Source organism: Vidua macroura, chromosome 2 (assembly GCF_024509145.1).
Source record: "Vidua macroura isolate BioBank_ID:100142 chromosome 2, ASM2450914v1, whole genome shotgun sequence".
NCBI lineage: Eukaryota > Metazoa > Chordata > Aves > Passeriformes > Viduidae > Vidua > Vidua macroura.
In genome coordinates this window covers 13,135,671-13,150,454 of record NC_071572.1, presented here as the reverse complement: position 1 = coordinate 13,150,454, position 14,784 = coordinate 13,135,671, and the positions used below count along the sequence as shown (strand labels likewise).

Sequence of the window (14,784 nt, the reverse complement as noted above, 5' to 3'; positions counted from 1 at the left end):
TGACTGTAAGCTACCCTGTCTGCTTGGCACCCTCTTCCTCCTCCTCCTCCTCCTCCTCTCTCTCTCACACTTTCAGTTTTCAGTGTAATGAAGAGCAGGAGAACAATATTCTGTAATTAAGGATTCCATTAAGTTGAAGAAAAGAGCAAATGGAGTTGTTTGTTCTCCTAGCTGAAAAAATTTGTCTGGGGTGGGGGTTAGTGGTAGTAGTGTAGAAAGAGAGAGAGGTGGGTGGAGAGACTAAGTCAGGGCTGTTTGTTGAATATACTGTTAAGGACTGTTACCATCCTAATTAATCAAGTTAGAAATTACAGCTGTAGTCGGTTTCCCCCCAATTCTTGTTATCAATTTTCTTCTCTTTTGAGACAAAGCAAATATAAATTTTGTGTTCATTTGTCATTCGTTCTTTGACTTCAGCATCTCTGAAAATAACAATGTAGCACAAAAGACCAGTATTTACCTAGTTGTAATGTGGGTTGCCATGGTGTTTTGCAAATTATTGCAATTATGTTCACCATGCGAGTCGCCCTTGGTAACTGGCGAAAAAACTGATAATCCTGTTTTGAACAAAAGGTCAAATTGCTGAATAGAAAGTCTTGATTAACTAAAAGATGTACAAAGTGGAATTATTTCCTACCATTCAGAAATAGTTCTTGATCGGGTTTGGGGGAGGGGGTGAGTAAGTACATCTGATTACTGAAGTACAAAGCATTGAAAGGATGTTGTCTTGAGCCTTTCATGTAGTCTTAATGGTGGCTTTTTTGTCAAATTTACCCATTTGCGGCATTGAAAGAGGCAGCTGCATTTAAGCTTGAGAGATGGTGCTTTTTCAAGAGTTCAGTGCATGGAAAGTTCTCAGCAGTATCTGCAGTTTACTATTAGACCTTCGGCTATTAAAACTGATGTGCTGCATTTGAGCCCATAGCTCTTGGTGCTTGTAAAACCCTCTGACTGATGATCTAATAAAGTGCTCTTACCGGACAATCTCTGATCAGATACTTTAGGGGGAAAAAAAAAAAAATAACCACAGCTCTGAAAAGGGTGGAGGTAGAAACACATGGCTGGACTGAAAAGTTTGCTTTTGTAATCTGTGGTGGAAATGTTAGTAAATAAGACTGCGTATTCGGTTTAAATATTTCAAAGGCCCAATGTATTGTTCCAGAATTCATTTTTATTTACATTTACAGAAGCAAAAATCAAGCAGAAAATATTAGAAGTTTTTCATAATGATCAGTCTTCAGCAGTTAAATACAAGTATATAGAGGGAATGGTTTCCTGCACTTTAGTTCTGTGAATTTCCTTTTGTCTTTCCTTTATCATTCTTGAGGGGGTGGCAGGGGAAGGGAGGGAAGAGGTGAGGAGGATTAAGGAGTTTTCCTTTTTAATTATTTCTACTTCTTGTTTTTTTAAATAGCTACCTGGAAATTAATTCTTAAAACTTTGGAGAGCCTGTGTGAGAGCAGCATGAAAGCAAAGTAAACCTGAACAAGTTTGTGGGTTTACATTCTGCATCACCTAGCAACCCCCTGGCTCAGCCAGTTCTCTCGTCTGCCCCCAGTCCTGTTTGCAGACCATTCAGACTGCTCTTCAAAACCATGAAAGATATTCAGTTTCATTAGTGCCATTCTCAAGGAGAAAATAATTAAACTTAAATGAACAAACACTGCTTAGTGATGCTTTAAAGTTCTCTAGTTTAAGGTGACCAGACTCCTGAGACCCCTTTCTCTGCCATTACCTTTAACTCTTTTGAGCTCCTCTGAACTTACATACGCATGTATATTACCACTTCTAAAGTTTTTGGAACTCTGTTAACTCCTTCAGTATTCAGAGATGTTCATAACCATATTGCAAAGATAAATGCTTCACATAAACAATCTTTTAGTCTCTTTACCAGCTTGATATATATACTAGAGTTGATGAACCTTACTGTAGGTGCCATGTATATGAGCAAAACCTTTGTGTGTTCTATCTTACATCTGATGTCTTGCAGGAAGTTCGGCATGACAAATCTGAAAAATTCAAGGACTGTACAAAAATTTGAGGGGAGAAGGAAGCTAACAGAATTGTGTCGTGTTTGGGGGCAGTAGTGTGTTTTTAGCTTTCTAACCAAACTAGAGGCATAGTTTTTAAGAAATCTTTTGAGTTCTTACTGTTTGTATGTTGCTAGACTCCTTGACAAGCAATACATGGATGGGCTGTATGAGCTTTTTGTGCTTTGTTGATAGTTGACAGACAAAGCAAAATTCTTTCTGAAGCAAGGTACTGTACTTAGTTGTGACCTGTTGTAGCCTAAGAATATGGCTTCCTTTGAGCTGTGTGAATAGGGAGAGTATTTTGGCAGAATGGACTTAAATATCCTTCTAGTGGTTTTCACTCTCGGTGCAGAAATCCGTAAGGCTTCTTTCACTGATCCTTTTCTCAATTTAGTTTTCCATGTGTAGTCATTTTAAGTATGTCTTCTCTCAGTTGCTTGCTCAAAGTCCATTTTAGCTGTTTTCAGTTTATCTTAAGTGAAATAAAATTGTTAGTAATAGCTGGGTCTCTTTGTGAGTGGTGTGTTAGCCTGAGATTTTAATCTTTTGTGGCGTGTTTTGGTGCCTAGAACCTTATTTTTAGTGAAGGTAAGAAGACCAAGGTATTGGATTTGATGTGAAGTAAAGCAGAACATATTTGCTAATTTAGTTTGTAATGTACAACTGTTAAAGTTGGAATTTGTCCACTTGTGGTGCTATTACATGTGCTAAAATGAGGGCCACTGTTTGCATCAAATCTATCACAAGGGTTTGGAGTGCTCTATTATCCTTTCAGCAGGCTGATGATGGAGCCTGGGCTTTGCACGAATGAGATCAATAAGTTTCAAATAACTTTTATGAAATGACATATGACTGTACATCTAAAGGTATCTTAAAAAAATCAATTTTTAATAACATGTAAAATTCTTACATTGACCTACAAGATATTTTTCCCTTATGTCTTGTTTGATAATTTTGTTTAAAACATTTTTTATGTTAGCTTGAGTGTTTCAGTTCTTGGGGGAAGGGGGAAGGCTAGGGTGCATTTCTTGCTTCTTCAGTTATCTCTTTCTTTGATCACATACACGCACCTCCAACTCTTCTAGTGATAAAACTGGTATGACAATGCTGAACAATATTTTCTTGAAAATAATGACATTTTCTTTTGATCTTAGATGGTTTCCTCATTTTAATTTTTTTTCCAGTTATGGATTAGATTGCAATTCAATTTCAATTATTTTGAAATATTCAGATTTACAAAATACCATTCTTGAAACTCTACAGACTTGCATTTTTGGTAACCTCTAAACAGGCATTTGATCTTCTGTGGCTGACTTTGCCTCACAACAGTGATGCATTGCTGATTGGACTGTGAGATATACAAGTTCAGAAGTAACTCCTAAAATTCTGCTATGGGACAGAATTTTCTTGTGGGTTAAATCCTCTCAAATTTATGGCCCTTTTCCATAAAATGTGAAGGGGAGTATTTTGGATATTTTAGATCAGTGCACATGGCAGCTTCTCTTCTCAAATGGCCACCTGGCATTTCCATCAGAGCTTTTACCATTCTATTATCACCATCTTTTTTTAAGATAGAAGGACATTTTGTGTTCTGAGAATTTCAGGTAGTGTTTATGTCCTCATTCATGCTTTCTTTAAGGTAGCAAGTCAGTGTAGCTACATTGTCTTCACTTGCAGTTTGTGTAGTTGCTTTGGACCTTCCGTCTAGTCCTGTGAAAGTGTAGTTCCCATTCATGCCAGGTGCCTTTGGGGTGGCAGTTTTCCAGTGGGGAACTGGGACAACAGACACAAGTATCTCTGAGAACAGGAGTATTTTGGAGTGGGAGTCTTTCTCTTTTGCCAGCACTGAGTTTTAAAGTGATCATTGGCCTTCCACTAGGAAGTTACTGGTTGATAGCATCCTTTAATGTGAGTCATGTGATAATAGTACTGGATATATAACCAGTCTTCTCCAGGACCTGTACTTCTTTCACTTAAAAAAGCATATTTTTTCATTTCATCTTTCATTTAACAAGACAGTTTTGTATTTTTCCCAAGAGTGTCAGTTCATCAGCCCAGATAATGTGGAATTCTAGAGGAGGAGAGTCAACTTCCAGGAAAGGAATTTCCTTTCTTTATATGACTTTTTGTTATCCACTCCATCCCACAGCTGAATTCTGACCAGTTATATAGGCCAAAATTCAAGAAGCTCTGAAAATAAGGAAATGCTTAGAAAAGCAATTGAATTCGTATCGTCCAACTTCCATTGAAGTGAGGCAGCATGAAATGGAGTGTGAAATGCTGTGGTCACTGTTTACATTTTCCCTAAATTGGATGATCAGGTAGCATCAAACTAAAAATACTCTTACTGGGAAATGTAACCTATTTTTTTCTGGATGAGAAGCTAGCTACAGTATTTATTGTACAGAAAAAGAAAAGTTAATATGAAGTCAATGGCCAACAGTGAGTTGATAAAATAGGTCCTTTTCTTGTGATCTGAATAGTCATATACCATGCTGGATCTGTGATCAGGTTTCTTAATGCATTATAGTTAGCTTTATGTATAAATGTCATGAACTAATTTCAGCTGTTGTTACTATAATAGCTACTAAAACTATTTGCATTGCCAAAATGTACACACCACCTAAGAAAATATCATAGAACATAGAATCAGCATTTCCTGGGTAAGAGATTGAAGCTGTAGGGTAAATGTATAAAGAATTCATGCTAACCTAAGATGTTTCACTATTCTAAGCATATGCTGCAATATCTTTCAGCTGCAAGAAGCTTGGCAATATGTTTAACATGGTACCTATTCCACTTAAAATAAAAAGAGAAAAGCTTCAGTCAGCTAGCATCAATAGTGGACTCTTGACCCAGTTCCTTTTATGAAACAATTTATTTGAAGAGTCTGTAAAATATCAAAGAATTTGTTATTCAGAGGTGATTAAATGTTACAGTGGTATAAAACCTTAAAATATTCTTGAAAATCATCTTTGTCGTATATACTCAAATTGAAGTACAAATATTTCAACTTAGTTCTAAGATGTTTTTGACTTTGAAATTTCAGTTACGCCTGACATAGAGACTTTGCACATACTCTTTGCTGTGAAATTCTTCTACATTTCAAAACTCTCAGATGGAGTTCAGGCATATCTCTTCTCTAGCACGGGATCTCTTGAACATAACATTAGGGCTTTTGGTTTAGTATGATTTCATCTCCTTGTAGTAACATATTAAAGAAGTGGAAAGAGCTTCTCCATCAGTTTTTGTTGACATGAAAAGAAGGCTGGAATGCCTGATATATCAATCACAATGTCTCTCCATATACTACTTTGAGTTCTCAATATATCCATGCTCTCTAATGCAAGAAGCTTTGCAAGTCCCTGTGGATATTCTCAGTTCAGTCAGAGAGAAAAAGAGAGGGTTTTTCTAACCAGGCGAGAGCCTGGGAAGCAGTTGAGAAAGAATGTAAATAATTCTCTAATCTATCTTGTTGTTCACATTGTTTATAGATACGTTCTGCCACCGTGTGTCATTCACTGCCCACCAATGGTGTGAGATGTTTTTACTCTAAGGCCAATGAAATTAGTCTGCACAATGTTCTCTATATATAGAGCGGTGCATTTGAAATAGATCAGAGTTCATTCTCTTTGCCTTCTAACTTGGAGTAATTTTGTTCCCGTCCTGCTCAACAGCGACAAAAGTCCCCTGGATTTCCTTTGCAGATAAATTGAGATCTTTCACATGGTGTCACAGATTCATGTTTTCATTAGTGCTTGGTAACTGATTTGCTTGGAAGAATATCACGCTTTGAAGAGTCCTGAAAAAGTTCTGCTGACCCAGAATTCTGCATCAGTGATTGCTTTTAACTTCATTACTCCATTTTTAGGGTTGGTTTGCATGATTCTTGTAAATAGTGTGCCTCTTTATTACTTATCAAGGAGATATTCCTTGATAGGAAAAATGCCAAAACAGATAAGCCTTCCTTATAAAGGCTTAATTTCTGATGGTGGTAATTTTTCTATGGGGGGAGGGAAGAAGGGAAGCCTGATGTATTTTCCACATATATTATGCTCTTCTGTGGCAGCACATTCTTTTTGTTTCCCTCAAATTTTTTTTTCTGACAAAATTATCTTAGAATTTTGCCTTTATGAAGAATTTGCTTAGTGTTTTCTTTCCTGTGCCCAAAAGCAGGGGGACAATAAGGTGGCTTTTTAAATATCAGGAGATGTCCCTTTCCTACGTTCATCCAGCCTTACATAAATTCAGATAATCTCATCTCCAGCTTTTTCCATTAGTAGCTACAAGTTCCAGAGGAGTGGCTGTGTCTGCTCAGGCTGTGGGGGGACACACAGACTTGACAAAGTCAAATGTCTTAAAGTGTCGTCTGTGAGGAGCCCTCCTGATCAGAGTGTGCCACACTGGCTCTGCTTTGGTAGTCTCACAGGTCAGGTCCTCCATCCATAAGATCATTCAAGCAGCTCTGATGTCTTTGTGCTTGCTCTGGAGGGGCATTGAGGATGGAGCAGCTACAGCAGAGCAGGCAGGCACCAGGACTCACTCTGCAGAGAGTCAGTGTTCCTGCAGCAGAGAAGTGTGTGTCTCTGATTGTACCAGCTCTGACCCCAGCAAGTCCTCCATCTGGAAGAACCCTTTCAAAAGTTAAATGAGTCTGTGACTTTCTTCTTGTGTCTAGCAGCAGTAGAATTGGTTTGTTTATAACAGTACATCCTCTGAGGTTTTAATCAGGTGTGTTTCCCCATGAAAAGGTGGGGTGTTGCTTGAGGAACCTAAACTCTGCTGAAATTCACTGAAGTGGTGGAATCACCATCCCTGGAAGTGTTCAAAAGGTTTGTGGATGTGGCAGCTGGGCTGCTGGGATGATGGTTGGACTCTGAGCTTAGAGGTCTTTTCCAATGCTAATGATTCTATGATTCACATTACTGAGTAAAGTTTTCTAGTAGAGTCTTATTTCACTACTTACGATAGCATTCCTGACCTCAAGGGATTTCTTCTTGGCGTTGTAGCCGTGACAGGTAGGTGTCACTCAGGTCTGCTTTGTCTGCTGAAATTCCAGTGCATGACACTAGTTTTCACCCTGTCATTCAGACTTCCATTGCTGCTGGTATCTCACCAAGGTGGGGCAGATGCATTGTTGCAAGAGTGTTTCTTTGTTCTGAACAGGCAAGAAAGCAGATTAGAAATGGAAATTACTTCAAAGATTAGTTACTTCATTTGGTTTCTGGTACGCAGCAGAAAATCATTCCTGACATTACAGCAAGAGCTCATCTTTAAGTCAATATTCGTATCACCTTTCATCTTTGGAAGTGTAAAATCATTATATAATTCTCAAAAGATGTAGTTCCTACTGATAGTGAAACCACTGGCCAAAGAATATGCAAACAGAGGTTGTGGTTCTAGTTCCTGACGTGTTATCTACTACTAGGAAGGTGTGTCTGTTCCCCCAAACACTCAGCTATTTACAGAAGACACAGACAGGGAGAGCACACCACATGTGTGGAACAAAATATTGCAATTGGAGCTGATAACTTTCAGGTCACTGAGTTAAGTTCTCTGTTGCCATGATGTTGCTTGATTTAACTTCATAAAATCATCTGTCTTTGAATATTGCTTGGGGGGAATCAATAGATTTGATGATGTATCCGGTAATGAGGTGGAACCTCATCCTTCCAGAGGATTTCAGGCCACTTCAGCCAGATTTGCCCTGTTAGGCAATACAATCTATAATAATGGATGTTGTCAGGAAAGCAGGTTTTGAAGCTTCTGGTCTTGGAATGAGTGGAAATAATATCCTTTTGTAAGAGTAGTATGAAAAGAAAGGCCAGTATGAAGTGAAAGTGTCCTGATTAGCAACTCACAATGGTACCTGGATCAGAAAATCTTCATTGTATTGTCTCTCAAATTCAGCTTTCCAAAAACTGGTTTGCTGATCAGTGACATGAGGAGCAGGCTTCAGCTGGCTGACCAGGACAGCGTGTTCAGGCTGGATTTCTGTGCTTCCCTTCTGGTGGGTTTGATGGTGTAAGGTGATAACTTCAGCTCTGCAGTGCTGGAGACGTGGGTTTGGGGTGTAATGTGCTCAGATATGCCAGCAGTCTGAGACTGGACATCATCCACCAAGATCCCATTTTCAAAAATCCACATTAATATTGTCTTCAATGGGGAGGAAGGTTGCAGAGAAGCAAGCATGGATGACAAGTAAATTCAACTCCAAAGTAACTGACAGTGACTTCTGAATAATTTTCAGTGCTTGCAGCTTTCTGCTTTTTACCAGCACATTTTTTCATTCCACATGAACTTTTAAGGTGTTGTAGTGCCTCAGCATCCAGACTGTCTGAAGGCAGGAACAGATGCAGAACTGAAGCATCTTAGGGAAGCACATTCAGTCTTCTGCTGTAGCAGGCAACCAAGCTACATTGTCAAATGTAATTTGTAAAAATTATTAAGATAAAGCTCAGTAAGTGCATGTTGTTGACCCCTGCAACTTCTGTTTGAAAGGCTGTTGCAAAACCGCTTGCCTCTGTATTTTGGGGTAATATTTCCAATGCTTGTTGATCATTAGAATGGGAGAGGCTAGTTCTCAAGAACAGACTTACAAAGAAACAAAAATTACTTTTGACTTGCAAATTTCTCCCTATTGGCTACAGTTCATGGACTTAATACTCTTCAGGGATTTTCTTTTATATTGTGCATGTATTTCAGGTTTTTTTCACATACTATTTTATATTTTAAAATGAACTAAGCATTTGTGGGCAGGATGTTTGGAAACGCTAGTTGCTTTTTTTTTCCCTCTGTCAACTTTTATTTCATTTCCCACGGTGTTGCAGGTACCAAGTAGAACAAAGCTGAAGGTTCCCTATTATGATCTTGTTTGATGTACTACAAATTAATTTACAGACTCAGTGATAGCTGCTGGGAAATGGATTGGTTTTGTTTGGTCAGTGAAGATGACAGGCATGGATCAAATAAGGGTTAACAATAATGCACTTGAACAGATTGAATCAGAACATAATGCATGTATTGAATTTGATTGCAACATGCATGACCATGGAAAAGTTTTTTTTTTTAAAAGAAATCAAGGCTATGGCTTAATTATCAAAGCAAAACAGGAGACATAAAGAGGTACATGTTTCTGATACTGCTTTTTTCAAAAATAGCTCCCTTCACACAGTTATCTACATGTTTAATTTCCATGCATAATAGCAACAGTTATTATTGTCATTTGTTACGAGAGATTAACAGATAGCAAGTACAAACAAACGCAAATAAGGCCTGAATAGAAAGGTGACAAAGAAGAAAAGACCTCTTTACTGTTAATTATAACTGGCGGGAAGTCTATACAAATGACATTAACTGTTTTCTGTATGAATTGAAGTGACATCCAGTTTGTTAGTATCTACTCAACACATTTGGGCATTTTATTGTAGGCAATAACTTAAATATTAATTTTTTGAATATAGTTTATTGAGAAATATACTGCTCAGTAAAATGTACATGTTTTGGTCATGATTTCTTACTAGCTGAAAACAAGCATAATAGTAAGCTGTTGAGTAGTTATTTTTATCCTAAGCTATGCTTTTGAGTTTAATCAGGAGTTTTCAGTCTTATTTCACCTGTTTTTTGGGACCAGCAGAACCTCCCAGTGCTTTCTTCAACAGTGACTGCATTAGACTGAAACAATTGCATAAAGAAACTTGCTTCAAATTCAGTGGTAGTTTGAGAGGATCTTCTATGCATTCCCTTATAAGACAGTAGAAGCTGTACCTTGTGAGTCCTTTGTTTCATAATTGTTAGCTAAAAAGGCCAATAGGTGGCAGAAAACACAGTTACTTTTATCCTACATTATTTTCATGGTTGTCTATTTTTGAGTATTCTGTTCAGCTGAAGCTGGGATGCTGCTCCCATTCCAGGCTTTGTTTTTTCAGTTGCACTTGCATTCCCTAACAAAATATCTTACTATCTGGCAGTTTCCATTATTTGTTTTTCTAATATAACAAATTGCTTCAAAGTTCAGATGAAGTCATTTAATATGTTTTGAGTCATGAATGTTCTCTTTGTGCACACAGAATCTTTTCGTAGTTAGAGCTAAAAAACATTATGCTCTTCAACAGGAGGGTTCTGGAATGGGTGGGGACACTCTCCACACCTCCCCCTGCCTGGCTGTGTATTTTAAGGTGCTGTTTATGTCAGATTGCTGCCAGATGTTTCATAGGAGGTAGAGATGCCAGAGAATAAACAAATTTCCAAATAGAGCATGTCTTTTGTCTCTAAAAAATTAACTTAATGCAAGATATGTGAGACATCATTATCCTTACAAAAATGTTTTTGATTTTTCCCTCACACTGGCTCTAATTATATTCTTGGTACTCATGTAGGTGAGTGCCTGAAGATCTCAATGCTATCCTTGAGTAGCTTTTTTTTGGCAGAAGGCTATTCCATATCTGTTTAAACTGAGTTATTTAATCAGTGTGACACAACATAATAAAGACCCACCTCTTTTAGAGGCAATCTCGGGTTCATTTGCAAAACCAAAGCCGAGGCCTGTCTTTTTCACTTGAGGCTCATTTGTGCCTGCTGACTTCAGAAGACACAGGTCAGGTGTCTCTTAGGTCAGGCCCTAAGTCAGGATTTCTCACAGTAAACCATGTGTTGATGAAGTAGCTCAGTCTTGGTGAGCAGTGTCTTATGTTGCTAATGTTAGTTCTGAAGTATTTGTTATAAATAAATTGTATATGACAAAGAAAGTGGTACTAGGACTGCTAGGGCAACAGTTGTGCAAGAGAGCAAATAACAGGTGTTTGAATTCTTGACATTTTCTCAGTGTGCAATTTTAAATGTCATGATTTACATTTCTGATCTACATAACAATAAAGTTCACACTTAGTGATCTGATACACTGATCATACTGTTTCTAAAACCCCTTACTTTATTAAGAGGGTCTGGAACATGGGGGATTTCCTCATCCCAAAATCTGTTAGGTGAATTGCTTTTGGAGATGCTTTTTTCTTCCTCAATATACTATAAATGGATCATAGGGTTAGGTAATGGATAATAATGGATAAGCTTAAACTGGGTATCAGGCTTTAGATGTCAGAGTTGGGTGAAATGAATCTAACTGCATACGTAAATACACTCTTTCCATTCCTGCACTATGGCTTAAACACTCACTTCAGGAAGTGCTGTATACATTGCCGTGATGTTCTCCACACAGTTTTTCTGGTCTGCCCACATGGACATAAAAGCTCTGCTCTGCAGGGGCAGCAGGAAGTGTTTTGATAGATTTGGCACCAAGTAGGATAATACTTATATGGCATGGCTGTAAAAATGGTGAAAGAGGAGAGGTCTCTGGAATAAATGGAGTTTTTTGGAAAGGAATTGAGGTTTCATCTTAAAAAGGTAAAGAAAAACTAAAATAGTCCTTGAGCACTTCTGAAATTATTATAGAATATATTTTTAAGTTGAAATACAAGTGGAAATTAGGTAGATGTCATTGCCAGAGCATAACATTGGGACTTCTTGTCAAAGAGCTAGTGAGAATGGAAAAAAGCAATGTTTTGAGTTGTCCTCTGATTAATAACATTTCTGTCAAAGTACTAGGATCCAAGTATGGGTGGATTTAACTTTGGTGCAACAAAAGGAGCAACAGAAAATTTGGAAACAGGCAAAAATAACCAGTCACTATTCCCAGCACAGACATCACCAGCCAATAGTCTGAAATGCAGTTTGACAGGGCTGAGCTGCTCAGGGTGGTAAAAGCAGGAACTGCTTGAGAAGAGTTGCAGGAACACTAAATAGACGTCTCAGTTAATAACACAAGCTTAAATGCTCTGCCAAGTAAGGTGAAGTGAGGAAATGCTAAAAACCCAATCTTAATTTTTGTCCAATATATGTATTGACCTAGTAGGGAAGAATATAATTCTTGAAAAATAATAAATATCTTTCTGCATATGACTTCTCAATGTCCAAATGCTTAGTAGTGTGCTCTAGGCAGACAGACATTGAGGAGAGAAAGGAGCAGAGAACAAGATGGTAAATACTATTTTGTTCCTGTATAAATTCATGTTTGTCAGTGTCCGGAATACAGTGTGCAGTACTGGTTTCATGTCCCTCTCCACTTGTGCCATTTTCCACCACTCCCTCATTTCCAAAAAGACTTGAGAGAGATTCAGAGAAGAGCAACCAAGATTTGGAGTGGTTTCCAGGCAAGGAACAACTAAGTAAATTAGAACTGCTGTTTGGAAAAGACTTTGATTGAAGGTGATGTGATGGAGGTCTGTAAAATCATGAGTGGCACAAAGAAGGTGAATGCAGAATGATTATTCCTAGTCTCTCCTGATGCAAGAACTAGAAAGCGTTAAAAGAGAGGCTGCATGCATGTGTGTGTGTTTTCAAGAAAAATAAAGTACTTTTCCCATGTAATTTATAGTTGTTCTGCAGGATGTTGCAGATGCTAAAAGTTTACATGGGTTTGAAAAGCATTTGAAGTTCATTGGGCTCATTAATGCATTAATTCAGTCACCACTGAATACAGAGACAGTGATTCAGGTCGTCCTTGAGGTATTTCTAAAAGCTGGGAAAATCTTTGGAAGAGTTTTACCATGTCCTTTGTCTTTTGCCATTCCTTAAGTATCTTCTCTTGGTGGTTCTTAGGGATGAGGTGTGGCATTGTTTTTAGCCTATGGTTGAACCTGGCATGAAAAGTTCATCCTTACCATTTCTGGAATCATTCCTTCTTGCATACTGTTAAGAGAAGCCTTTTGCATTGTCTCCCTGAGCTGACGTAGAGCAAATTGGCTCAGATTTTATTTCATTTTAACTCAGCAAAGTGTTAGCTTTTCCTAAATGAATCAGTTTATGTTCAGTTTATGTTGAAATCTTGGAAGGTTTCTAAAAAAAACCAAAAAAACCAAAAAAACACAAACAAACAAACAAACAAAAAAACCAAAAAAAACCCCAAAAAAACCCCACAACACCTTAAAAAAGAAGAAGAAAGGAAAGCTTCTGGCTGCCATCAGAAAACAGAAACGTATTTCTTCCCTCTAAAGTGCAAGCATTTTACTTAAATATTTAATTTATTACAAGTCTTGCTGAATGGAGTGGAGTATCTTGCTGAATAGTCTACATAGCTGGATAAAATACTTCCGTTGTATGTCAGTGTTTTTGTAACTGGAGAAGAGAAGAGCAGAGGTTTTGGTATATTTCAAAGAAGGGATGACTGCAGTGTGCATAGTGTGGGATTTTGACGCAAGAAGACCCCAGTTTTGTTGTCTGCCATTAATTGTGTTTAAACAAGGTCCTTGAAGGACCTTCATCTCTTCATACATATTACAGTATCAGATTCACAGAGGATGTTAAAGTTGGGATATTTTTCTTCCTTGACTAGGATGCATTTTTTAGGTGGAATAAAACAAGCAATAACTTACATTTAGGGTAAAAAATGATTTTTTTCTGTGTTATGCCTTTCTGCAGGGTTGGTTAATATGCGAGGAGCCAACTTGCCAGAATCGAACCCGTCGGCTTCCGCTGAGTTTCTCCCGGAGTGGTCCCGTGTGCCAGGCCTGCAGGAAGGCTGTTCTGAAACCAGAGGTGAGTGCTTTGGGACAGAGCTTTGGCAGAAGTGGAGTGGGATTCTCCTGAAGCTCACCTGGCTGTCAGTGCTGCCTTTCAAAGGTAGCAGGATTAAGCAGGAATTTTTAATTACTTTATTAGTTTAAAGGGGACTATTTATGCTTTTCTTGCTCCACATTTAAGCTGCATCCTCATTGCTGTGAAGAGAGCATGCCATGCAGCTGCTGTGCTTGGAAATTTTCCAGCTGACAAGCATTTGGTCAGCAAACTAGAATTTGCTGGAATGTCTCTGCCAGAATACAGGTAGATTAACATAGACAAACAAACCCAGCCTTCCAAACCAGAAACCAGCCATCTGCTTTTCTCCTGACTGGTTCTTACTTGACTGCATTTGGTGCTGAGGAGCTGGAGGTGAACTTCCATGCCATCATCTGCAGGTACTCTAAGATGGTATTTCCAGGAGAACAGAAGTTTTGGGTTCTGCACATTTGAATTTGGCTTCACACCTGAAAAATGGAGAAGCTTTTAAACCTTATGTTGAGCTAAATGGTCTGGTCTTCCAGAATTCAAGACTGCCTGATGGTTTTCTTAGTTTCTGAGAGTAAAGGAAGCTGATTGTTTCATGTTGTAAAATTCTGGTAAAGCACTTCAATTGGTATAGAATTAATTTGGTATAGAAATATATAGAAATATAGAAATAGAAAGTAAATGAGTTTAACATTTAGAAATCTTGACAATTTACATAAAACAACCTGAGAGAAAGATTCCATAAGGAAGATAGGAAATCTATGATTTCAAGTTGTAATAAGTCTTCAATTTATTCTTACTTACATAAAACTTAAAAAATCAAGGATTTGAGGTGGGGCTTTTAAGTGAATGATCTGAACAGCATTGTTTGATTTATGAGACAAGATTCCTTTTGGTCCTTCTTCTTCAGTAATGGAGATTTAAAAATTCCAAAGGATAAATGCCAGTAAAAATCCAGGGACTTGAAGCAGCATTTTCAGAGAAAGACTGATCAAAAGCCATTTTTTGCATTAGTAGTAAGTTAGTGCTACAGAATGTAAGAAGACCAAATGATCAACAGCATTAAAGAGACTATAAAAATGAGCAAAAGTTCCCAAATTCCTAGCACTGGAACCATGCAATACCACATTAAATTAAAAAAGAAAGAAAAGCA

The 14,784-nt window shown here is 37.9% G+C and overlaps 1 protein-coding gene across 1 annotated transcript in view; it reads left to right on the top strand.

Annotated features, from left to right (window-relative positions):
• The window catches only part of POLA1 (DNA polymerase alpha 1, catalytic subunit), a 185,085-nt gene that overhangs the window by 110,017 nt on the left and 60,284 nt on the right, over positions 1-14,784 (top strand). Inside the window, 1 exon segment of the mRNA XM_053971586.1 lies at positions 13,506-13,622. Coding sequence (XP_053827561.1) covers positions 13,506-13,622 — 117 coding nt within the window.